Source organism: Hypanus sabinus, chromosome X2 (genome assembly GCF_030144855.1).
Source record: "Hypanus sabinus isolate sHypSab1 chromosome X2, sHypSab1.hap1, whole genome shotgun sequence".
NCBI classification, from domain to species: Eukaryota; Metazoa; Chordata; class Chondrichthyes; order Myliobatiformes; family Dasyatidae; genus Hypanus; species Hypanus sabinus.
The window spans coordinates 36856067-36883768 of record NC_082739.1 but is presented as its reverse complement, the minus strand read 5'-3'; the positions used below and the strand labels follow the sequence as shown (position 1 = coordinate 36883768).

Genomic DNA, 27702 nt, shown 5'->3' with positions numbered 1-27702 from the left:
AATTTTGGACTACCACTAATTTTTCTGCTGTAAGTATGTGCCAATCTTTACATTGAACAGTATTTTTTTGCCATAACGTTCATCATTATCACCACCATTTCATTTTCTATTCAGAAATATGTGGAATCTTACATTCAACTCTCTTCTCCAAAGCTGCCAGTCTACTTGAGATTTCAGTTTTCAGGTCATTGACTTTGAAAATTCTGTAAGAGAGAAAGCAATTAGTAACTATGGTAAATTATGAGAGCCTCCTGTGTGGTGATATCACGTGTCACGTAAATTTGGGAAAAACTTTGATTCTCTGCAAAGCTTTGCAAACCGTGAAGTCACAGGCTAAAGAGCTTTTTATTGAGAGCTGCGTAGAAGCTGTAAAGCGCAAACCTATTAGAAAAAATAATGAAGTGGCAATGAAAGCAACAGAGAGCAAGACGTCATCTGAAAGAAAAAAAACTTTGTGATCGCTGTGGGCGGCAGCACTGACCTAAAATGTGCCCAGCGTATCAGAAACTGTGCAACAGCTGTGGTAAAATTAATCATTTTTCACGCTGTTGCAGAAGTAGAAAGGAAATAAAACACGTAAATGCAGTGCTTGAAAATGAACGTGGGGAGTTTTACATAGATGTGCTTTGTGAAAACAAACAAAGTAAGAATGACTGGACTATGCCATTGCAAGTGAACAAAACAATATTCTGTTTAAATTGGATACTGGAACACAAGTAAATGTTCTTGCAGAATCTGAGTTTAATACATTAAAGCCAAGACCAAAGTTACATCAGACAAATATACAAGTGACTGGGTATTCAGGTGCAGACATTCCAGTTAAAGGAACATGTGTGGCAAAAGTATCACACAAAAATATCGTGCACATGCTTTCATTTGTGGTCATGCCAAAAAAATGTACAGTCAATACTGGGTCTATCTGCCTGTGACAGACCGAATTTGGTGAAAGAGTTTTTGTCTTGGATAGTGACACAGAGTCAGAATACAGTGACTTGATGAAAGAGTATGAGGACTTGTTCAAAGGGCTTGATTGTCTTCCAGGAGAACACACGACTAAAATTGACAACACAGTGCCACCCGTGGTAGATCCATGTAGAAAAGTACCTTTTGCATTATGTGATCAACTGAAAACAGAGCTTGACAGAATGGAACAGTTAGGAGTCATACAAAAAATTGATGAACTGACTGAATGGGTCAATTCGCTTGTTATTGTTGATAAGAAAAATGGAAAACTGAGGATTTCTTTAGATCCGAGAGCCTTGAATAAAGCCATTAAAAGAGAGCATTTCAAATTGCTTACTCATAAAGAAATTATGTCACAGTTTGCTAATGCAAAGTACTTTAGTAAATTAGATGCATCCTCTGGATTCTGGCAACTTAAACTAGATGAACCAAGTTCAATGTTGTGTACCTTTAACACTCGTTTTGCCAGATACCATTTTCTTAGGCTTCCATTTGGAATTGCATCAGCTCCTGAAGTGTTCCATCAAACCATTCACATGCTGTATGAGCACATTGATTGTGTGGATACTTCCATGGACGATATTACTGTTTGGGGATCATCTAAACAAGAGCAGACTTAGACAACTCTTAGAGGCAACACGCAAGGCAAATCTGAAGTTGAATAATGACAAATGTCAGCTAGGACTGACTGAACTTAACTTTGTGGGTGATATCATCAGCAATGAGGGTGTGCGTCCTGATCCATTGAAGGTTTCTGCTATTGAGAACATGCCAAGACCACAATGTAAAAAGGATGTTCAAAGGTTCATGGGAATGGTCAACTACATGGGAAAATTCATACCCAATCTTTCAGAACAGCTTGCTCCATTGAGGCAGCTAACAGAAAAGAAAAATGAATGGAGCTGGAATCATGAACAGGAGAAGCCATGGCAAAATCTCAAGAAAGTGCTCACCAAAGAACCTGTGTTGAAATTCTATGATGCTGAGAGATCCATCAAAATCTCATGTGATGCATCTCAAGCAGGCTTAGGGGCAGTATTACTCCAAAAACATGATCAGGAATGGCTACCAGTGGCATATTCATCTCCTGCATTATCTGATCCAAGGTATGCCCAAATGGAAAAAGAATTGCTCAGTATTATATTTGCTTGTGAGAAATTTCATCAGTTTGTGACAGGGCTATCTATTGATGTTGAAACCAATTATAAGCCTTTGATTGCATTGTTTAATAAACCTTTAAGCGACTGTCCTTTGCAAATTCAGCAAATGATGATCAAATTGCAAAGATATGCATTGAATGTGTCATACACACCTGGAAAATTCATGTACACGGCTGACACACTTTCTAGAGCTGTGGATCCAATAACAAAAGGCAGTCACAGGGACGTTATTGATGTTCAGGTATTTATTGATATGGTCATAGAAACTCTGCCTGTTGCTCCCAAAACGTTGGAACTGCTGTGTCTTGAGACAGAGAAGGACAGAATTCTCAGTCAGGGAATACAAGCGGTGATGGATGGATGGCCAGATAATAAGCATGACTGGACCTTAGAAATACAAGAATATTGGAACCACAGATCAGAACTTTCTGTTGTGGATGGGATATTGTACAAAGGTAGCAGAATTGTGACTCCTAAAAGTCTCCGAAAAGAAGTGCTTGGGAAAATTCATGAAGGCCACCTAGGTATTGAACAATGTAAGAGAAGGGCGCGGGAAGTGATGTTTTGGCCAGGATGAATCAAGAAATTGCAGAATTGCTGGCTTCTTGTCAAATATTCCTTAAATACCAAACTAACAACCCTAAGGAGCCCCTTCATCCACATCCTAGTCCTCAGAGACCCTATCAGAGGTAGGTGTTGATCTTTATGTAACTAACAACAAAGATTATCTATTAATAACAGATTACTACTCCTTGTACCCTGAAGTGTGTGGTTTGGGCAGAACAACAGCAGAGAATGTAATTACATGCATGAAATCAGTTTTTTCCAGACATGGTGTACCTGATGAAGTTTTCACAGACAATGGTCCACAATTCAATGATGAATGCATGAGACATTTTGCTCAGGAATGGGGCTTTGTTCTTACAACAAAAAGTCCATTTTCCCCTCAGTCCAATGGATTAGTTGAGAATTCGGTAGGAATTATCAAGAAACTGATGCACAAAGCAAAAGATAGAGGAGGTGTTTTTTTATAAAGCTTTGTTAGCCTATCGCAGTACTCCACTTGAATGTGGATTTTCATCTGCTCAGCTCTTGATGGGAGGCCGTTTGAGATCCAATCTGCCAATAGATGAGAGCCTCCTGAGAACAGAGGAAGGTGAACAAATGAAAAGATGGAAAGATGAACACAAAGCAAAGCAGAAAACATACTTTGACAGATGTTCTTGTCCATTACCTGAACCTCACCAAGGAGATGAAGTGAGGATACAAGACAGAATGAAAGCTACAGTACCTGAAGAACTACAACCGAGATCATACATGGTCCCAACAGAAGAAGGAGCAGTGTTAAGAAGAAATCGCAAAGACCTCAAGAAAGAGCCAACTTCAGAGTTTCAGTTAACTGATGCAAACCAGATGAAACATGAAAATAACAACGAAACACAAGAACTGTGTGAACCACTTAGAAGGTCTACTCATGTTCATAAACCCCCAGAGAGACTGATAGAGACATATTAAATTATGCATTTGTTTTGATTAATATTGATAATTGTTTTTCTTTAAGGAAATGAAGATGTGGTGATATCATGTGTCATGTGATAGAGTTCAGAGCATGCGCAGAATGGACAGAATGATCGAGAAGCTTGTACATTAAACGTGGTTGCTGTTTGCTGTTAAATAAAAGTCCTAGTTATGTTCTTCCAGAATATGTGTCTTTATGAGTAACCCACGGTACGTGTACGTGTACAGAACACAACAAAGAACACTGGTGCTCCAGTGCATCACACAAAACTCCTCTTGTATTTTGGATTTGCAAGTGGGAAAGGTGTTGTGACTTTTTATGTGGAGGGTCTTGTCTCTTCTTTTAACATGGATCACTGAATGGATTGGGAGACACATGGTGGATGTGCAATAAAATGCATTACATAACCTTAGTGTTCCTTAAACTAGGATGGAAAGGGAAATCATACAGCCATTTCCATTTACTGACCCTGGCTGAATATGAACTTGGACATCATAAGGGCAAGAAGAGGCTTCATTGCAGTTGAATAGATTTCTAGTATCACTCTGCAGCTCATACATGAATGGTCACTCACAAACAAGAGAAAATCTGTAGATGCTGGAAATCCAAGTAACACACACAAAATGCTGGAGGAACTCAAAAGGCCAGGCAGCATCTCTGGGAAAAGGGTATTTTGGGCCAAAATCCTTCAGCAGGTGAGATTCTGAGGTGAGATTCACTAGGGCTATCAGTGTCAGTGAAACCATATGAATTAATCAGCAACTGCAGCGTGAGAAGGCAGTTGAAATTTTAAAGATTACCTTGAAAACTGGTCAGCAACTTGGGTCAGAACATTCTGTAGCAAGTCTTCTTCTTCTAGAGGCAGAAAGAAAGTAATGATATAAGCCAGAAGCCATGAAACACCGTCAAATCTTTAGTGACATCTGCTTTCCAAGGGTTCCTGAGTTTGTCTCACAATGAAGATTATGAACAATGGAACTGGAGTGTGGTTGTTGGTAGAGGGATCTTGTTCAGTAATGGTTCATCCTGGAATTATCTCTGCCTGAAGATGACCATCACCTGAGACCTGCTGTCATGTCAGTATCAACTTATGATCAATTACTCTTCAAATCTGGATAAACGGCCAGGCTTTCTAAAATGTTCAAATACACTCCAGAAAATAAGTTGAGTCATGGTATCACTGAATGGTTACAACACCAAAGGAAACCATTTGGCCCAGTATGTCCATGCTAGCTCTTAACCAGAGTAACTAACAAGTTCCAGCCTCCATCCACCCAGTCCTTTCTCTACAGTGATTTTCCTTCACCATATATGGTGAATTCTGGTTAACTGGGCCATCAGTTAAACAGGGCAGCCACTTATTTGGGACAACTCTTAAAGAACAAAATTGAATGGAGAAAACTGCCTAGATTCCCTTTGTTTATTTGGGACAGTGTCAGTTGCGTGCACCTTGCTTAGATCAAACAGCTTTTAAATAGCACCAGTTGCGTGTGTTTGTTCAAAAAGCAATGATTTTTGTCACTGACAGTTGGCAAGGAATAAGCAGTAGAACCATTTAGAAATGCTTTGCTCACTGCGGTTTTGAGCATTGAGGTTTGAATAAAAACTGAACCTCATGTTGAAAGAGCACCTGTACAACATGCATGATTATCCATTGTCTCGAAGTAAAGCAATGAGCTTTTAATTTAAATATATGCTCTGCTGGTGGGAAGGTTTCCCGTTTCCAACTCTTAGTTTAAAAATTAGAAAAATACAAGGATATAGGAGCAGGAGTAAGCTATTAGGCTGTTCAAGCCTGCTCCACCATTAAATACGATCATAGCTGATCTACCTCAGGACTCAGCTCGTCTTTCATCTCAGTTTCCTACAAACCGCAATTCCACAATCTTTCAATTATTCAACTATCTCCAACTTAAATATATCTAATGATCTGGCCTCCACTACCCTCAAAAGCAGAGAACATCTGAAATTCACCACCTTTTGATATAAGAAATTCTGACACACTTCAACTGCAAGAGAAGGGATGGGTCATTTAAACTATGTCCGCTTGTTTGGGAGTGTCCCACTATTGAAAACATCTAGCCTGTCAAGCCTCCTTAAAGTTTATGTTTGATTAAGAGCACCTCTCCTTCTTCTAAACTCCAACAAATCCAGATCCAAACTGTTTAGCCTCTCGACAGGACAACCCTCTCATCCCATGAAGTAGCTGGGTGAATCTCTTTTAGACCGCTTCCAGTGCTACCCGATTTGTATTTAGGTCAAGAGACCAAAAATATGCACAGTTTGAAAACAGTCCAAGTGCAACAAACTGTCAGACAGATCAGGGATTGTACAATCGCATTCTTTTAGGTTTGAGCCGAGACTGAACTGACTACTCTTATAATGACGAGCTACCATGCCATAGAGCACGCCAGCTGTTCAGTCTACAAAGTGAATGGCCTGTGGATCAGATAACTTCCTTACTTCCTGCTAAATTAGCTGTTCTCATGGCATTGCTCAAATTGAATTGGAGGAAATTTTTGGAACATATTTTTTTTTAAATAAAAGGATGTGTTAAAGACGACAGGATGCTCCTGCTTCCCCAGATTCCACAATCTCTGCCAACGGACACCAACTCCTCTCCATTTTATGTTTATAAATTGCAAACCCATGATTAGATAGAGACAAAAGGAAGCCCTACCTCAAAGCAAGACATATGATTACTTTATAATTGTAATGAAGAAACATACTGATACTTTGAAAGAACAGAACACAATAATACACAAATAAATTATATTTTCTGAATCACAAGTCTGCTCCATCTTCAAACTCATTCACTTCATCCCTATTTTTTTGAATGTGGTATGCAATTCAGTCAGACTCAGTTTCGACAGTGTACCCACATCCTCTGTAAAATGGAAAATTACAAAGATTTGCAATCCCCTGAAGAAAATTCTCCTCAGCTATGAGGTAACAGGAAGGATACAACATTTATACAGTCTAATTGGAACAAAAAGACCCCTTGATCTTCTAAAGGCCACAGACAATTGGTTTCGGCACTTGAATCTCTCCTCATTCAGCAACAAATTCATCTAACAACCGATCTGGTGAACATGTATAAATCTTGTTTCTTGCCATCAGCTGCTCCATTATCCAACAGGGGTTTCAATTAACACAGCTAAAGATCAATACCTGTAAGCTGTCCAGCACTGAGAGGAACCACTCTGTAAGGAGAGCTAGAAAGAAAGAGAGATAAGTAAAATCTGAGATAGCAATGAATTTGCATCAGACTGAGAGAACTCTGACATAATTTACATAAATTAAATGAATAAATACCAGCTGAATATCCTTGTCCAGTTTAACATTAACATGACTACGAAATGAATTCACAGTAACTGATTAAATTCCTTGAGGGATTATACAGAGAATTTTATTAAATCATACAAACAAAATTCAGATCCCCAATCTACACTCAGTGGCCACTTTATTGGGTACATCTGTACACCTGGTCATTAATACAAATAACTAATCAGCCAATCGTGTGGCAGCACTCAATGCATAAAAGCACGCAGACATGGTCAAGAGGTTCAGTTGTTGTTCAGACCAAGCATCAGAACGGGGAAGAAATCTGGTTTAAGTGACTTTGACTGTGGAATGATTGTTGGTGCCAGTTGGGGTGGTCAGAGAATCTCAGAGACTGCTGAGCTCCTGGGGTTTTCCCACATGACAGTCTCTAGAGTTCACAGAGAATGGTGCAAAAAGCAAGAAAGATCCAGAGAGCAGCAGTTCTGTGAGCAAAAATGCCTTGTAAATGAGAGCGGTCAGAGGAGAATGGCCAGACTGGTTCAAGCTGACAGGAAGGTGACTGTGAATCAAATAACCACAGGTTACAATAATGATGTGCGGAAGAGCGTCTCTGAATGCACAACAGATCGAACCTTGAAGTGGATGGGTTACAGTAGTAGAAGACCACAAACATACACTCAGTGACCAGTTTATTAGGTACCTTCTCTAACAAATAAAGTGGCCACTGTGTGTAAGTCATAAACTATTTGAAAACTTCCATTAAAATTCCCAGAGCAATATTTATGATTCAAGTTGTATATGCAAACTTGAAACTGCCATGGTGACACAGCATTAGAGGGTGGGTAAAAACAGCTGTTATGTTTACATAGGGAGGTAGCATTATAAGTAAAGAATTTGGAACTGTAAAGGAAATATGAAAATATTTCATATTGATGACAAGTGCTTTACTGCATCAAAACAGGCAATCACCCTTAATATCCAACAGTTAGATTCAAAATCTGTTTGATTGGTCGCTCAGCAACAACCTCTTACAAAAAGTCAGCAAGACCAAGGAGCTGATTATTATTGGCTACAGGAGGAGGAAACCAGAGGTCCATGAGCCCCTGGTTTGGTGTACAAAGGCTGTTGAAAATCTAGACCAGAAGAAAAGAAAAGCTTACGAAAGGTTTGAAAAGCGAGGTAATGATAGAGATGTAGGGAATTATAAGGCTAGCAGGAAGGAGCTTAAGAATGAAATTAGGAGAGCCAGAAGGGGCCATGAGAAGGCCTTGGCAAGTAGGATTATGGAAAACCCCAAGGCATTCTACAAGTATGTGAAGAGCAAGAGAACAAGACATGAGAAAATAGAACCAATCAAGTGTGACAGTGGAAAAGTGTGTATGGAACTGGAGGAAATAGCAAAGGTACTCGAATATTTTGCTTCAGTATTCATTATGGAAAAGGATCTTGGCGATTGTAGGGATGACTTACAGTGGGTTGAAAAGCTTGAGAATATAGACATTAAGAAAGAGGATGTGCTGGAGCTTTTGGTAAGCATCATGTGGTGAACTATGTGCCTGTCTGAACACGCCCCCTTCTGACTGCTCCTGTGGCTCCTCCCACAGGCCCCTGTATAAAGGCGATCGAGGTCTGATCCTCTGCCTCATTCTCCAGGATGTAATATGATGGTCACTCACTGCTGGTTCCTTCTTCAGTCAATAAAAGCCGATATCTCGCCTTACGTCTCAGAGTGAGTTATTGATGGTGCATCACATCAAGTTGGATAAGTCACCGGGACCGGGCTAGATATACCCCAGGCTACTGTGGGAGGCAATTGTTGAGCCTCTGGCAATGATCTTTGCATCATCAATAGGGACGGGAGAGGTTCCAGAGGATTAGAGGGTTGCAGAATGTTGTTCCCTTATTCAAGAAAGGGAGTAGAGATAGCCCTGGAAATTATAGACCAGTGAGTCTTACTTCAGCGGTTGGTAAATTGATTAGATTAGATTAGATTAGGAGGACACTCAGTCCTCGTTTATTGTCATTTAGTAATGCATGCATTAAGAAATGATACAATGTTCCTCCAGTATGATATCACAAACACAAGACAGACCAAGACTAACCGACAAAAACCACATAATTATAACATACGGTTACAACAGTGCAAAGCAATACCGTAATCTGATAAAGAGCAGTCCATGGGCACGGTAAAAAAAAGTCTCAAAGTCTCCGATAGCCCATCATTTCACACAGACGGCGGAAGGAAGAAAAACCCTTCCTGCCATGAACCTCCAACGCGGCAAAACTTCCCGATGCAGCCTCTGGAAGCACCCGACGTCAGCCAACTCCGAGTTCATCCGAAAACTTCGAGCCTCCGACCAGCCCTCCGACACCGAGCACCGAGCACCATCTCTGCCGAGCGCTTCGACCCCGGCCCCGGCCGCCAACAACAGGCAAAGCCGAGGATTCGGGGCCTTCCTCTCCGGAGATTTTCCAATTGCACAGTAGCAGCGGCAGCGAAACAGGGATTTCAAAAGTTCCACCAGATGTCCCTTCGTGCTTCACACGTCCATCTCCATCAAATCAGGATTGTGCATGGCCCCTTCTTACAGATAACAGATATTCATTCCTGGAGTGGCCACTGTGCCCTGCTGTCACACCGCCATCTTCTCACGATGGAGAAGATCCTGAGAAACAGGATTTATGAACATTTGGAAAGGCATAATATGATTAGGAATAGACAGCATCGTTTTGTCAAAGGTAGGCCGTGCCTTACAAGCCTGATTGAATTTTCTGAGGATGTGACTAAACACATTGATGAAGGTAGAGTAGTAGATGTAATGTATTGAGAGTATCCTGAGCAGCTGCATCACTGCCCGGTTCGGAAATTGCACCATCTCGGATCACAAGACCCTGCAACGGATAGTGAGGTCAGCTGAGAAGATCATCGGGGTCTCTTTTCCTGCCATCACGGACATTTACACTACACACTGCATCCACAAAGCAAACAGCGTTATGAAGGACCCCACGCACCACTCATACAATCTCATCTCCCTCCTGCCGTCTGGGAAAAGACTCCGAAGCATTCGGGCTCTCACGACCAGACTACGTAACAGTTTCTTCCCCCAAGCTATCAGACTCCTCAATACCCGAAGCCTGGACTGACACCTTGCCCTATTGTCCTGTTTATTATTTATTGTAATGCCTGCTCTGTTTTTGTGCACTTTATGCAGTCCTGTGTAGGTCTATAGTCTAGTGTAGCTTTCTCTGTGTTGTTGTTGTTTTTATTACGTAGTTCTGTTTAGTTTTTTGTATTGTGTCATGTAACACCATGGTCCTGAAAAATGTCTCATTTTTACTATGCAGCAGTTATAACCAGCAGTTATGATCAAAATGACAATAAAAGTGACTTGTCTTGTGTATATGGATTTCAGCAAGGCATTTGATAAGATACACCATGCAAGGCTTATTGAGAAAGTAAGGAAGCATGGGATCCAAGAGGACATTGCTTTCTGGATCCAGAATTGGCTTGCCCACAGAAGGCAAAGAGTGGTTGTAGATGGGTCATATTCTGCATGGAGGTCGGTGACCAGTGGTGTGCCTCAGGGATCTGTTCTGGGATGCCTACTCTTTGTGATTTTTATGAATGACCTGGTTGAGGAAGTGGAGGGATGGGTTAGTAAATTTGATGATGGCACAAAGGTTGGGGGTGTTGTGGATAGTGTGGAGGGCTGTCAGAGGTTACAGCAGGGCAATGATAGGATGCAAAACTGGGCTGAGAAGTGGCAGATGGAGTTCAACCCAGATAAGAATGAAGTGGTTCATTTTGGTAGGTCAAATATGATGACAGAATTTAGTATTAATGGTAAGACTCTTGGCAGTGTGGAGGATCAGAGGGATCTTGGGATCCGTGTCCAAAGAACACTCAAAGCTGCCACACATGTTGACAGTGTGGTTAAAAAGGCATATGGTGTTTGAGTTCAAGAGCTGAGAGGTAATGTTACAGCTGTATAGGACCCTGGTCAGACCCCACTTGGAGTACTGTGCTCAGTTCTGTTCACCTCACTGCAGGAAGGATGTGGAAACTATAGAAAGAGTGCAGAGAAGATTTACAAGGATGTTGACTAGACTGGATTGTCTTATGAGAATAGGTTAAATTAACTTGGCCTTTTCTCCTTGGAGTGACGTAGGATGAGAGGTGACCTGATAGAGGTGTATAAGATGATGAGAGGCATTAATTGTGTGGATAGTCAGAGGCTTTTTCCCAGGGCTGGAATGGCTAACATGAGAGGGCACAATTTTAAGGTGCTTGGAAGCAAGTACGGAGGGGACATCAGGGGTAATTTTTTTTTTAAATGCAGAGAGCTGAGAGTGTGTGGAATGGGCTGCTGGTGACTGTGGTGGAGGTCTTTTAAGAGACTTCTGGATAGGTACATGAAGCTTAGAAAAACTGGAGAGCTATAGGTAACCCTCGGTAATTTCTAAAGTACATGTTTGGCACAGCTTTGTGGGCCTAAGGGCATGTATTATGCTGTACGTTTTCTATGTTTCCATGAGCCAATCCTCATCAGAGGTGGAAAGAGTTAGCAACTTGAAATTCCTCAGTGCTATCATTTTGGAGGACCTGTTGTGGGCTCAGCATGCAAGTACAATTATGAAGGTTGCATCACCATCTGGTCTGGAAACACCAATCCCCTGGAACAGAAATCCTACAAAATGTAGTGGATACGGCCCAGTCCATCATGGGTAAAGCCCTCCTCACCACTGAGCACATCTACATGAAATGCTGTCACAGGAAAGCAGCATCCATCATCAGGAACACCCCCCCCCCCCGCCACCACCCAGGCCATGCTCACTTCTCACTGCTACCACCAGGAAGGCGGCACAGGAGCCTCATGACTCACACCACCAGCTTCAGGAACAGTTATTGCACCTCAACCATCAAGCTCCTGATAACCTACACACTGCTTCACTTGCCCATCATTGAAATGTTCCCACAAACAATGAACTCACTTTCAAGGATTCTTCACCTCATGTTCTCAATATCAGTTGCTTGTTTATTTGTTATTATTATTTCTTTCTTTTTGTATTTGCACAGTTTGTTGTCTTCTGCACTATGGTTGAATGCTCAAGTTTGTGCGGTCTTTCATTGATTCTGTTATGGCTATTATTCTGTATATTTATTGAGTATGCCCACAAGAATATGAATCGGAGAGTTTTATTTGGTGATGTATATGTACTTTGATTATAAATTTAGTATGAACTTTGAACAAATGAGGTTTGTAGTAGCCAACATGTACTGTAATCAAAATATAACTTTTTAAAAGTCTAATGACAGGAGCCAAAAGGTATCAGAAGGATTCCTATTCTCATACTTATCTCAACCTATCTTCTCACCCTATCTCCTGTATAAATGCCATTCCTTTTTCTCAGTTTCTTTGCCTCCACTGCATCTCTTCCCAGAATGCAGCTTTTCATTTCAGGACATCAGAAATGTTGTTCTTCTTTAAGTAACAGGATTTCCCTTCCTCGACTATTGATGCTGTTCTCACTCGTATTTCCAATACATCCACACTCACCCCATCGTCACACTGTGTAATGGTGATAGAGTCCCTCTTGTCCTTACCTACCACCCCATCAGCCTCCGTATCCAACACATTAGCCTCCATAACTTCTGCCATCTCCAAAGGGATCCCACCCCTAAACATAACTTTACCTTCCCCTCTCAACTCTGTTTTCCACAGGGGTCGCTCTCTCCGTGATTCCCTTGTCCATTTGTCCCTCCCCAGTAATCTCCCTCCAGGTACTTATCCATGCAAGCGGCCTATGTGCTGCACCTGGCCTCATCTCCATTCAGGGCCCAAAATAGCCCTTCCAGGTGAGGCAACACCTCACCTGCGAATCTGTTGGGGTCATCTACTGTATCCAGTGCTCCCGAAGTGGTCTCCTCGACATTGGTGAGACCCATTGTAAACTGGTACTTGCTTCGTCGAGCATCTCCACACCATCCGCCACAAGCAGGACTCCTGGTGGCCAAGCATTTTAATTCCGATTTCTATTCCGATGTTTCAGTCGATGGCCTCCTCTTGTGCCAAGATGAGGCCACCCTCAGCATGGAGGAGCAACACCTGATATTCCACTTGGGTACCTTTCAACCTGATGGCATGAATATCAATTTCTCTTTCCGGTAACACATTCCTACCCCGCATCCCCACCCTCCCCTTCCTCTATTCCCCACTCTGACCTTTCACTTCTCTCCTGCCTATCACCTCCTCATGGGACCCCTCCTCCTTCCCTTTTCCTATGGTCCACTCTCCTCTCCTGTCAGATTCCTTCCTCTCCAGCCTTTGACGTTTGTCATCCACCTGGCTTCACCTATCACCTTCCAGCTAGCCTGTTTCCCTTCCCCCTACTTTTTTTATTCAGGCATCTTTCCCCCTTCCTTCTCAGCCCGAAGCATCAACTATCTATTCTTTTCCATTGATGCTGCCTGACTTGCTGAGTTCCTCCAGCGTTTTAACTGGGCTGCTTTGGATTTCCAGCATCTCTAGACTTCCCCGTGTTTGGAATAGGAAGGATTTTTCTGTTCTTTTTAGAGAGTAACGTGCTACTGATTGTTTCCTAACTGGCATGGTTGCTGATGCTTAGAGCATGTGAGCTGTTGTCACTCATAACTTATAAAGTTACAAACTCATAAAGTTTGCATGGAATTATAGCATTGATCACAGGACAATAGTCTGATCTAGGTGCCTTGACTATCCAGATGCTCCTGAAATGAATGTAGGACCATGGAGGACCATATGCTGTTGACCTATTTTGGCAGTAGGTGAATTGCGGTGGGTTGTGATTGTCTGAAAGACACATATGGACAGTATGCAAGAAATACTTTTCACTTTATCCCTTTACATGTGACAATTCTAATACAAACACCAACATAGTAATTGCTTCCAATATCAGGGAAAAAGATTGAAGATAGAACATTTAACCTGTGCTGTCTTTGCAGTACAGAATCAGTGCTACACTGCAGGGCTCTGATTTGGTATTGCACTCCATGCCCTCCAGTCCAAGCCTCACAGGGATGTTCACACTGCACTTTACAGAAGATCTTTGCTGGGGCTGCGTGTTGCTCTACATTCCACCAGCAATGAACTATCCCAGCAGAGCTAGTGTAGGGTGAGCAGTGCAGAAACTCAACACCAGGTTGAGGGGATGACGACTATACCCTGGAGCGCGTGCACCGCTAGGGGACCAACAGTGCCTGCTCCACGCTCTGCACTGCTTCCCATCTTCCTGTTGGACTTGCTGGGAGCTGCAGTCTCCCCCCTCCACCCCCAGGGACAGAGAGCTTGCTCACATAGAGAGGGAGAAACAGTGGCACAGCGAGTGGAGCCACTGCTTCACAACGCCAGAGGCTCAATTCAAATCGGAACCTCAGGCCTTGTTTATGTGGAGTATGCACATTCACCCTGTGACTATGTGAGTTTCCTTTGGGTCCTCCGAAATTCGGGTTAATTGGCCACTGTCGATTGGCCCGAGTGGGAGAATCTGGGGGAGGCTGATGGGATGCTCACCCACCACCAACTCTCAGCGGTTAAACCATAGGATGATTTGCAGCTGGATTCAGACCAGGCTGCAGGCAACAACAGGAGGGCAGGGAGTGTTATTATGTGTGTACAGAATAGAGCTCCCAGTGTGCATAGCTGTTCACCCGGAACTGGAAGTGACATTGATGAACTCGCCACACTTGCTTGTGTGGAGCTGGAGCATTCTGTAAATAAATATGTGTTGCTTTTACCCACTCTAAGTTTGTCTTTTATCAAGAACAAACATTTAAACACAGTGCTAGAAGTTGATGTGAGGTCTAAACTGGAGAGTATGTTTCAATAAAAGGAAACTGTATAGTGACTTTCAAGCACCAGGGGCAGCACCAGCACCTAAAGGTACAGCTACTGATTGTAGATAAGAGAGTACAGTCAATATTAGGTCTGAGTGCATGCAAAAAGCTCAACTAGTGGAAAAAGTTTTCAGTGGCTTCACAGACCAAACAGGACCACACAACACTCATGGAAGAGTACGCTGATGTCTTCGAGGAGCTTGGATGTTTAACTGATTAACTCGAAAAACTTGTAACAGCATCCATGAGAGCTCCAAAGAGGTTATGTAAGTAAAGCACAAGAACTCCTGCTTCCATAGACATCCATACCATATAGTCATCCAGACTAGCATGACAGTCTGGACGCCAGGGCTGAACGGAGAGATCACGATGAAGAAGTCGCCGGTCTTGCTTCCACATCATGCAGCTTTGGTTCAAAATCTGTCTCGGATCAACTTCCAGTTAAAGACTGGAAATCAAAAATATTTCCACCTCCATGATCCTCTCCAATGTTGAAGAGGAAAAATAACAAGGAAGATGGGGAGACCACACAGACCCAAAGATCAGAACAACAACAACAGTTCAACACAAACCAACAGAAGAAGTTGCTAACTATGATATGCAACTCTCAGAAGGAGCTCTGTGAATTGAGGCAGACTCAGTTGGAATTTGGGCAAGGACTCACTAATCACATGGATGTAGTCTAGGGCTCCATTATGAGGCATGTGGAACAAATTACTGTCACACAACAAGAACAAGAACAGATACAAACAGATAGGATCTTGCCACAAGGAGGTGAACGAAATGAACACATAGATCAGAGTTCTCAGAAAGACACTGATATTAATGACAGACAGACATACTTTATTGATCCCGAGGTAAATTGGGTTTCATTACAGCCGCACCAACCAAGAATAGTGAAGAAATATAGCAATATAAAACAATAATTAAATAATAATAAGTTAATGCAGCAAAGGAAAGCAATGCACCTATGGAAACAAATAGAACAAAAGCAGATCATCAAACCTCAGAGACTGACTGAGAGTTCATGAGTGAATCAGGGACTAAATTCACTCATTATAATTGAAGCTAATGTAAGTATCTGTGTTGGAAAGCTTTATTGTTCCTTGCAGGTTTATAAGGACATAGGTTTGTGTTTGGTTTTTCTTTGAAGGACGAAGATGTGTTATTATGTGTGTACATAATAAAGGACTGCTCTTTCATTGTGCAATGCTGGTGGTTCACCCAGAACCTGAAGTGACATTCCCAAACTGGTCACACACATGGAGCCATGATTGAGGTGTTCTGTAAATCAATGTATGTTAGTTTTACCCACACTAGGTTTGGCTTTTATCAAGAACTAACATAACACAGTACACAGGCCACCAGTATTGTCAGTAATGCATCTCTCTGTATATATTGCTACAAAGACCAATTTTAAATGCTGAGTATATCAGTGCTTTTATTCCTGGGAACACTTGCTGAGGGATAAGCAAAGTACCAGTGCACACCTTCTTCAAACAGTGCTGCTGTAAGCCAATAACTGACCATAATAAGCAAATCTCTAAACAAACTACTATAAATTGTCAGAAAATTAGTGCCACTACGATGAAGTCCAGAATATAAAACACTCACATTTCTTATGTAGAGAAAAATCAATGTACATGATATAAAGTATAACTCTGTCAGGGATAATCCTTTCTTCTAAACTTAAGAGAACAACCTTGTACTGCGCTTCATTCTGCCCAAGATTCATATTAAAGCTATCTAATAAATATACTCTAGGCTGCTTATCTAAAAACCTTTGCAATGTGTTGATCTGAATGTTGAGCTCTATTTTATTCAAACATTTAATATCTGCCACCCTGGACATTGTGATAAAGTATTGCCAGGAGCCTGCTACTAGCAAGAACAGGCACAAATATCAAGCAGAACTACAATTGTGTCCTGCAGCATTTGCCCTTATGATTGAATAGCCTGCTGTGCAGAGCGTGAGCAGATGTATCCAATAGAGGGTGGCACTTAAGGACCATGCTTCAGCACATCAGACCCTTCAGGAAAGGAAAGGAATGCCAAAATCTACTAACTCAAATTAAGTACATTTTTGATCATTTTTATTAACATATTCAACTTTGTCCCTGGCTACTTCTGATTTATCAATCATCTACTTATTTATTGTCTCACAAATTTGCAAGAGTTAATCAAAGTTAATGGAATAGGATTTTTGAAAAAACAATTATATTTGAAGACAGTCAAAGATAATATAGATAATTTAAAAAGAGACGTGTTTTTTTTCTATAAAAAGTCTTCATTGTGAAGAGAAAGGATAATGTACTTGACATGCCTGAATCAAGAGTTGGACCTCACTAAATAGTTAACCTAAATAAGCAAACAATATTAGTTAAAAAAATATTAGCAATTAAGACTGACAAATACACAAGGGCTTTAGAAGGACTTGGTAGGGAAATTGCAAATGAGTTAGCCATAATCTTTTAAAGCTCCTGACATAAGGACTATTCCTTTTTATTAGAATATAAAATGGCAAATGCAGTATTTTAAGAAAAGTGATGGAAGGTAGATAAATAGAGAAGGGGGGAATTATAGACACCTGCTGTGAAAAGGTTATTAGAAAGTTTAATTAAAAACGAATGACCGAGCATTTAAAGAAATCTGCTGATTATGGAAAGTCAACATGAATATCTAAAGGTTTCATCATATTTAACAGAACAAATTGAGCTCAAACGAAGTAATTAAAATAGTAGACAGGGAAATATCTATTAATGTCATGTATAGCAATCCAAGTTTCATGAGAGAATTCACTCTGGAATTGAAGGCAAATTATTGACCTTGTTAGGCAGTAGTAAAGAGGAGGAATGAAACTGGAAGTGGTCAGAATATTGCACAAAGATCTATAGCAAGAACTGAGCTACTTACTATAATTATTGACCTCAAGTACAGAATATGCTCTCTAAATGCACTCTCAAAAAAACTCTTCAGCAAAAGGTTCTTCTCCATTTTGACTCTGTAAAATCTATTAGATTGGCTTAGTTGTCGTTACTTGGGCTTCTTACTTACTGCTCCATGAGTGTTCAAGAAACATTAAGCAGGGTTTTGAACTGAAATGTCAAAAAATTCTTACAACCCCCACAATCCTCTCAACACAGCTGACTGCTTAATGCTCAGAGAACACTGCTGGAAGGCAAAAAAAAAAGTAGATGCTAGAAATAAAAACAGTACATGCTGGAAATAATCATCAGGTCACGCTGTATTTTGGGGAAACAGTTAACCCAGATCTGACAAAAAGGAATTGATTTGAAACCAATGTTTCACTCTCCACTGTACAGTTGTAGGTGCTGATATAAAGACAGTATTTTTAATAAAACGCTTTCACATTTAGAACACATTTGGTACATTTTTTGTAATTACCATGCTTCTGAAGTATTTGATACTATTCCAACATAAAGGCATCACTTGCTTCAAGGAAACGAGATTGCATAAAGATGCATAGATCCTTACACTATATCCTCCTTTCATTGAAAATCATGCTGCATATTTCTGGACATATATGGAATTGCTATCAATGAGTGAGGTTTCAGATTAACTCAGTAGTTGAGTTCCTTTGTATTCAAGTGACCATCAATGTACTAGTATTAATTGCTCTGTACTAGTTTTACCATGTGATACTCCTCCGCTTCAGTATCGCTCTGTGTTAAACTGTTCATACCCAAGCAAATCATACCTTGGTGTGTTCGATGGCATAGTTGGGTCAATGGATATAATTGCATCATCTTGATCCATGAGCATAATCAAGGTGTCCCTGAAGATGGAATAAAGAAAGACAAGGCCTTCATGAACAGACCACGTACAGGCTGGCCAACCTGTTGCTTTGATTCCACACATTCAATCGGATCAGTGAACTTCAACAGATTTCACATAAATTAAGAATTTTCAGTATATAGGATCATGTGTAGGAACTTAAACTTGGTCACTTTTCAAAGGATGTGTTAAACATGAAAATTTTCATGAAGCATCCTCTCCATGCATAATGACCATTGGATAGGACGGGCCATTCCTGTCTCCACCCCACCCTGACCATACAGGCAAATAAAATCTTGCTTTAGTCAGTGATAAAGGCACCTGGAGGGTAAAATTCTATAACAGTAGCGACACTTCAAAACTACTTAATAAAGTCATAGACATATGCCTCATAGAAACAGGACCTTCAGCCCATCAGCTTCATGCCAACCATGAAGCACCCATCATTCCAACCATCTTACTCTGACCCATTTTGTTTTCCTACATCCCCTCTGACACTTTCGAGTTCTCCCATTTGCCAGGAACAATTCAGAGCAGACAATTAATGTAACACCCAGTGCACTTTTGGGATACAAGAGGAAACCCGAGCCTCTGGAGGGGTTCCCGTGGCCGCATGAAAACTCCATCAGCACAAAACAATTGGGGATGTCCACAGGTTGGGAAAGCTTTGCATAAAAGAAAATTAATTCCTCTTTACGTACAGGATCCCAGTTAACTCAAGATCTAAAGTGTTTCACTGCATCTTATAAGTGTGGAACATGATAATGCTAAATTTTCACTGAGAAATTTTAGTTATGAAGATTAAATTTAATTAATGGCTCCTGTTTAGAATTAAATCATATACTGCTCTCATTACAATAGAATTTCATTTAAATGAATTAAGAAATAGTAAAGCAAACATTTCTCTCCCAAAAAAAGAATATAGTTGATTTCTTTTTCTCTAACCTGGTGTACCCAACAGTTGTGCACAGCAGCTCCTTAATGTCACTGGGCCTGCAGTGTCTGCTGAACATCACCTGCAAACAAGGGGTAGAATTATAGTGGGGTTAGTGTCACAGAATAAATGAGAGAGCACAGGACATTAAAAGTATTTTGCACCTCATCATCATTGAACTTATAAAATATCATTGATATAACAAAACATTCCAAGGTGTATCACAAAACTGATACCATACAAACTTTAATATCATATATTGTGTTGGCGCATTAACCACTTAACCAAGTGGTTAAGGCATTGGTCTAGTGATCTAAAGGTCAGTAGTTCGAGCCTCAGCTAAGGCAGTATGTTGTGTCCTTGAGCAAGGCACTTAACCACACGTTGCTCTGTGACGACACCAGTGCCAACCTGTATGGGTCCTAATGCCCTTCCCTTGGACAACATCTGTGGCGTGGAGAGGGGAAACGTGCAGCATGGACAACTGCCGGTCTTCCATACAACCCTGCCCAGGCCTGCACCCTGGAAACTAGGGCCATGGTCCCCAAGAACAGAGACATTTATCAGGACCGCTGCATATGCTGTGCCCTTAGCATTGTCAATGATCCCTCCAACAATCGCTTTGACCTGCTACCATCAGGTAACAGTATCATAACATTAGGACAAGGACGGTTAGGATGGGAACCAGCTTCTTCCCCCAGGGCAGTAAGACTACTGAACTCCCTGCCACCACCCAGATCTCATCACATATGAAGCGTCAGTAGAGTTATACTGTTTATTTTTTGGCTTGTGTTGTAAGTGTACCTTAAAATTTGTTTATTTGTTTGTGGTAATATTTGTGTTGTCTGTGTGTTGTGCACCTTGGTCTGGAGGATGTGACTTCATTTGGAGACATACTTGTACATGGTTAAATGACAATAAACTTGAACTTGTAGTAGTTTAGGAGTATAAAATTTTTCTTCATCTGATACTGGATGCTGGATGAGGAAGCAGACAGTTTATAGGTAATGGAAATTTGAAAGAACGATCGTGGTATAGTAAACACGAGGAAATCTGCAGATGCTGGAAATTCAAACAACACACAAAATGCTGGTGGAACGCAGCAGGCCAGGCAGCATCTATAAGAAGTACTGTCGATGTTTTGGGCCGAGACCCTTCGTCAGGACTAACTGAAAGGAAAGATAGTAAGAGATTTGAAAGTAGGAGGGGGAGGGGGAAATGCAAAATGATATGAGAAGACCGGAGGGGGTGGGATGACGCTGAGAGCCGGAAAAGTGATTGGCAAAAGGGATACAGAGCTGGAGAAGGGAAAGGATCATGGGACGGGAGGCCTCAGGAGAAAGAAAGGGGGAGGAATCACCAGAGGGAGATGGAGAACAGGCAGAGTGATGGGCAGAAGGAGAGAAAAAAAGAAGGGAAAAAAACTAAATATATCAGGGATGGGGTAAGAAGAGGAGGGGCATTAACGGAAGTTAGAGAAGTCAATGACTCTGCCTGTTCTCCATCTCCCTCTGGTGCTCCCCCTTTCTTTCTCCCTAGGCCTCCCGTCCCATGATCCTTTCCCTTCTTCAGCTCTGTATCCCTTTTGCCAATCACCTTTCTGGCTCTCATCTTCACCCCACCCCCTCCGGTCTTCTATCATTTCGCATTTTCCCCTCCCCCTCCTACTTTCAAATCTCGTACTATCTTTCCTTTCAGTTAGTCCTGACGAAGGGTCTCAGCCCGAAACGTCGACAGCGCTTCTCCCTATAGATGCTGCCTGGCCTGCTGCGTTCCACCAGCATTTTGTGTGTGAGGTGTGGTATAGTAGATATGAATATCATCAATGTTGCATAAGGAGTTGTGGTTTTGAGTAATAATACCAAGGGGCTCATGAGGATGAAAAATATCAGCTCCCTCCCAGTCCTGGATGAAGTAAGTTTTCAAACAAAATATGGGCAATGTGGTTCAAAGGTAAATACCACACCCGGTGTGATATCACATGGAAAAAGAGAACAGGTTCATGCTGAGTTGGCAATTTCAGCATCTATGAAAGATTAGGTGCTTTATGTGTCTTGGAATAGGATGATTAAAAATAGCTCACCCACTGGAATCTGTTTGCTATTTAAGTAGATCATGATTGTTCCTTATTTCAGTAAAATTTTCTTAATTTAGTTCATATTCCCAATAATCTTGCCTACCGATAATCTAGGCTTCCAAAGCTCCGAATGCCCAACCATACACAATGTTTAGGAGTAGGGATTTCCAGACTCCACCCCTGCATGCCTTGGCTTTAATTTTATTTTACTTTTTTCTTAGACCATAAGACATAGGAGCAGAATTAGGATTCAACCCATTAAGTCCATTCCTCCTTTTCATCATGGCTAATCCTGGGTCCCACTCAACCCCATACACCTGCCCTCTCACTATATCCTTTGATGCGCTGACAGATCAGGAAACCTTAAAATACCCACAGACTTGGCCTCCACCGCAGTCTGTGGCAGAGCATTCCACAGATTCACGACTCTCTGGCTCAAAAAAAAATCCTCCTTACTTCTGTTCTAAAAGGTCACCCCTCAATGTTGAGGCTGTGCCCTCTGGTTCTGGACACCCCCACCGGAGGAAACATCCTCTCCACATCCACCTTATTTAGTCCTTTCCACACTCAGTAGGTTTCAATGATATTGCCCCGCATTCTTCTAAATTCCAGTGAGTACAGGCTCAAAGCTGCCAAACGCTCCTCATATGTTAACCTCTGCATTCCCGGAATCATCCTCATGAACCTCCTCTGGACTCTCTCCAATGACAACGCATCCTTTCTGAGAAATGGGGCCCAAATCTGTTGCACTCCAAGTGCAGCCTGACTAGTGTCTTACAAAGCCTCAGCATTATCTCCTTATTTTTATATTCTATTCCCCTTGAAATATGTGCCAACATTGCATTTCCGTTCTTTACCATAGACTTAACTTGTGAATAAACCTTCTGGGAGTCTTGCACGAGGACTCCTAAGTCCCTCTGCACCTCTGATGTTTGAATTTTCTCTCCATTTAGAGAATAGTCTGCACTATTGTTCCTTTTACCAAAATACATTATCATACATTTCCCAACACTGTACTCCACCTGCTACTTTTTGCCCATTCTTCAAATTTGTTTAAGTCCTGCTATAATCACTTTGCTTCCACAGCACTACTTACCCCTCCACCTATCTTCAAATCATCCACAACCTTTGCCACAAAGCCATCAATTCCATCATCCAAATCATTGACAAACAATGTGAAAAGTAGCGGTCCCAATCCTGATCCCTGAGGAACACCACTAGTCACTGACAGCCAACCAGAAAAGACCCCCCTTTATTCCCACTCACTGCCTCCTGCCTGTCAGCCAGTCCTCTATCCATAGACAATGGACAATAGACAATAGACAATAGGTGCAGAAGTAGACCATTCGGCCCCTCGAGTCTGCACCGCCATTCTGAGATCATGGCTGATCATTCACTATCAATACCCAGTCCCTGCCTTGTCCCCATATCCCTTGATTCCCCTATCCATCAGATATCTATCCAGCTCCTTCTTGAAAGCATCCAGAGAATTGGCCTCCACCGTCTTCCGAGGCAGTGCATTCCACACCTCCACAACTCTCTGGGAGAAGAAGCTCTTCCTCAACTCTGTTTTAAATAACTGACCTCTTATTCTCAATCCATGCCCTCTGGTACTGGACTCTCCCAACATCTGGAACATATTTCCTGCCTCAATCCTATCAAATCCTTTAATTATCTTAAACGTTTCAATCAGATCCCCTCTCAATCTCCTCAATTCCAGCGTGTACAAGCCCAATCTCTCCAATCTCTCTGCGTAAGACAGCCCTGCCAAACCAGGAATCAACCTAGTGAATCTACGCTGCACTTCCTCAATTCTCAGAATGTCCTTCCTTAAACCTGGAGACCAAAACTGTACACAATATTCCAGGTGTGGTCTCACCAGGGCCCTGTACAAATGCAAAAGAACATCCTTGCTCTTGTATTCAATTCCCCTTGTAATAAAGACCAACATTCCATTTGCCCTCTTCACTGCCTGTTGCACTTGCTCATTCACCTTCATTGACTGGTGAACTAGGATTCCTAGGTCTCTTTGCATTTCTCCCTTACCTAACTCGACACCGTTCAGACAATACTCTGCCCTCTTGTTCCAGCTTCCAAAGTGGATAACTTCACATTTATTCACATTGAATGACATCTGCCAAGTATCTGCCCACTCACTCAGCCTATCCAAGTCTCCCTGTATTCTCCTAACGTCCTCTTCGCACGTCACACTGCCACCCAGTTTAGTATCGTCAGCAAACTTGCTGATATAGTTTTCAATGCCCTCATCTAAATCATTGACATAAATCGTAAAGAGCTGTGGTCCCAATACAGAGCCCTGTGGTACCCCACTAGTCACCTCCAGCCAGTCTGAGAAACACCCATTCACTGCTACCCTTTGCTATCCATGCCAGTATCTTTCCAATAACACCATAGGATGTTATCTTGTTAAGCAGAAAGATCTTAATCTTGATTTACACAGCAGAGGACTAGATCTCTGCAGATAAATTAGAAAACCTTGTAAGTATTTTAAAGAAGTGCATCAGATCATTCCTCAGGAATTAAGGGTTATGGGAAAAGGCAGGTAGGTGGAGATGAGTCCACAGCCAGATCAGCCATGATCTTATTGAGTGGTGGAGCAGGCTCAATGGGCCAGATGGCCAACTCCCGCTGCAAGTTCTTATGTTCTTATGTTGCTAGGGGGAAGCAAATCTAAAACCATATTATTCCTACTCACTCCATAATTTAACCTGGAGACAAAGGGTAATTATATTTCTTCCTACTTGTGGTTATCTGTGGAACTAAGCAGTAAAAGCCTCAGCAGGGGTCTTGATATCCATGTTCTCTGCTCTCTGAGAGCAACGACACAAGCAGATAGGGTAGTGTGCCTTCATCGGTCGGGGTATTGAGTACAGGATTCAAGAAGTCATGTTGTAGTTGTACAAAACTTTGCTGAGGTCGCATTTGGAATATTGTGTGAATCTCTGGTCACCCCATTACAGGAAGGATGTGGAGGCTTTGGAGAGGGTGCAGAAGAGGTTTAACAGGATGCTGCATAGATTAGAGATGACTAGCTAACTAGAGGTTGAGCAAACTTGAATTGTCTTATCTGAATTGATACCTGATAGTTTATAAAATTGGAATGTGATTGAGAGGGTGGATGGCCAGAATCTGTTGCTCAGCATATTAATGTTAAAGACAGGTATTTAAGGTGAGAGGGTGAAAGTAAATGTGTGGATGTAGCTATTTTACACAGAGTGGTAAGTGCCTGGAATGTGCTGCCCAGTTTGGTGGTCGAATCAGGCATTCTAGTGGTATTTAGACAAACACATGAATATACATGGAATGGAAGTATTACAGACCTTGTGCAGGCAGATAGGGTTAATTTAATTTGGTATCATGGTCAGCATGAACTTCACGGGCTAAATGGCCTGCTTTTGTGCTGTATTGCTCTTTATGTAGGAAAGCTTGCATGTCTGGCTTGGCCTCCAGTGATTTCCCAACACTCTAAACTCAGCAGATGAGGATAGTTGTAGAAACTCCACAACAGATGATTGCAATTGGCTAACTCTGCACACAGATGATTAATCCTGACACTCTGTTTCAGTTAATTCCATTTAATATTGGTCAGTAAAGCAAACGATAATCTTCACTGTAGGAGCAAATCTCCTGAATAAATCTGACCTAGTCAGTTAACAGCCAAGTCATTGGCTTCATCACGTGGTGCACAAAGTAGATGCAGTTATTGAGATAGCTCCCTGGAATCACATTGACCAGAATCTTCACTGAACCAACCACAAGTACCATGGGTATGGGATCGGGTCAGGCATTGGAGACACCCCAAAGTCTTTCCGACAACTAAAAGTGTGTGGTGGAACATGCTCTATTTAGCTGGATGAGAGCTCCAAAAACTCAGGAATCTTGGCACAACTGAACATGGACCAGTACAGCACAGTGTGGCCCTTCTGCCCATGTTGTTGTGCTGAGCTATATAACCCTACTCCACTCACCTTTCCCTCCTACACAGCCATAACCCTCCATTTCTCTTACATCTTATCCAAGTGTCGCTTTAATGTCCCTGTTGTAGCAGCCTCCATCACCACCATGGGTGGAGTATAGCAAGCACTGCTGGGTGTGGTGGTAGGAGCATTGAGAATCAAGTATTTCTCAAGATAGGCCCAGCATGAACAACCCTGATTACTTGTCCCTTCCACACGGCAGCTGCAGTGTGTGCCATCTTCAAAATGTCACGCGACATTCACTCACTTAGGCTAGTTCAACAGCACCTCACAAACCCATGACCTCTATCATTAGGAAGGGCAAGAATTGCACGTGCAATTGGAACAAGTCTACCTGCAGGTTTCCTGACTTTCAATTATATCACTGGTATTTTATAGCCACAAGATCAAAACCCTGGACACTTACATCCACAGAACCAAAGGATCACCAGAAGGATGGTAATGTTCAAGGTGCCAGCTCACTACCACGTTCAAGGGCAAAATATGTGCTCTTGCCAGCAATACCCAGTTCTCCTAGAAATGGGTAAACTAAAGCAAAAATACAGCCATCTGCACCTTGTGCTTGTGATCCGCAATAAGACTCATCAACAAAGCAAGATGTTAAACTGCTGTAGGTGAAACACACTATAAACATAAGCACAACTGAGAGATCTATACAGAGACTGAGAGCAGCTCTTCCCTCATTATTAGATGGCTCACCTTTGAACCTTCCACTGGGGATCACCGAACTCTTTGTGGCTAAAATTTTTAACCCCTTCCATAGCATTAATAACAGGACAGAAAGTAATCATTCATCCCAATATGGACCTCTCTCCACCCTGCCGCACTTTAAATAGTCCATGGCTACAGTAGCTTTGTATATCTTTTTATTTACCCACAATGGCAAACTTCATATTCTGAACACTGAGATAAAAAGATTCCCCTGACTTCTACTTGCATATGTGGCCACTTTATAGTCATGGCTTTTACTCTGAGTTCCCTACAAGAGGGTACAACTTTTCCCAATACCAACCCTATTAAGCTCCCTCAGATTATTTTAAAGACCTACCACTCTGTCTCATTCAGAGTCCAGAGAATTCCATTTTGCAAATATATTAATTTTATAACATGCAGACAAGAACTGAGTGCAGGTAAGCGTGGGCCAATCAATGCTGTACACCAGGTAAAAATCTTCTCTGATTTGTATCTTAGTGCTTTGCTTGCGGATTTTAAAGCTCACTAATTTGTTTTAATGATGAACCTATATCCCAGAATTCCTTTGACCCCTCCCCACCTCATGTAGATTCCTGTTTTTCCAGTGTGTAAGCTATTCCTTGTACAAAATGTACCTAATATTTACATATCCAATCTGAAAGTTTTCATACATCATTTGTATTTTGCCAGAGCTCCTCCGCATTGTTGTTAGTTCTCAGTTTGATGTCATCTGATTTTGATATTGATTTCAAATTCTTGTGTTTAACACAGCTACGTGAATCGTGTTCCCATCGCAGATTCTTGTGGAAACCTAGTTTCTTTCATTGCTGTCTCTAATCCTGATTTTGTACCTTTTAATGAGTTTCCCATCCATGTCGCTGTTGCCCACTGACTCCACGTCTGGCCTTTAATATGATATTACGCAACATCTTATTAAATCAATCTGAAGGAATTAAATATTTATATTAATTCTTTAAAGAAATCAATACATGGTCCAGCATAAACCTTTTAAAGCCTATTAAAGATATGATTAAAGTGAAAAGATCAATCAAGATTCTGTTGTCATCACCATTAAGTCTCCTAACCAAGTCTTACCCTGAATGTTCTGTTTTCTTTCTTAAGTAAAAGAGTGTATATGTGTGTGTATGTATATATATATATAAAATCCCTTTCCGTATTTTAATGTAGAATTTAATATTTAATACAAAAACAGAAAATGAAGTGCTCAACAGGTCAGGGCAGCACCTGTGGAAAGAGAAAGAGTTAACGTTTCAGGTTGAAGACCCTTCAGAGGATTCTATTTCCATGGGTGCTATCTGACCTGTTGAGTGTTTGAGTGTTCCTGGTAATTTCTTTTTTGTTTTTGTGTCAAGTTTCCAGCATTTGCGTATTTTCAATTTTCATT

At 41.6% G+C, this 27702-nt stretch overlaps 1 protein-coding gene across 1 annotated transcript in view; it reads right to left on the bottom strand.

Annotated features, from left to right (window-relative positions):
- The window catches only part of pde9ab (phosphodiesterase 9ab), a 92373-nt gene extending 73790 nt beyond the window's left edge, over positions 1–18583 (bottom strand). The window contains exons 1-4 of the mRNA XM_059957268.1: positions 18519–18583; positions 6814–6857; positions 4443–4497; positions 133–203 (exon numbers count right to left, since the gene is read on the bottom strand). Coding sequence (XP_059813251.1) covers positions 133–203; positions 4443–4497; positions 6814–6857; positions 18519–18583 — 235 coding nt within the window. The remainder of the gene's footprint in view (positions 1–132; positions 204–4442; positions 4498–6813; positions 6858–18518) is intronic.
- Positions 18584–27702: the final 9119 nt, after the last annotated feature.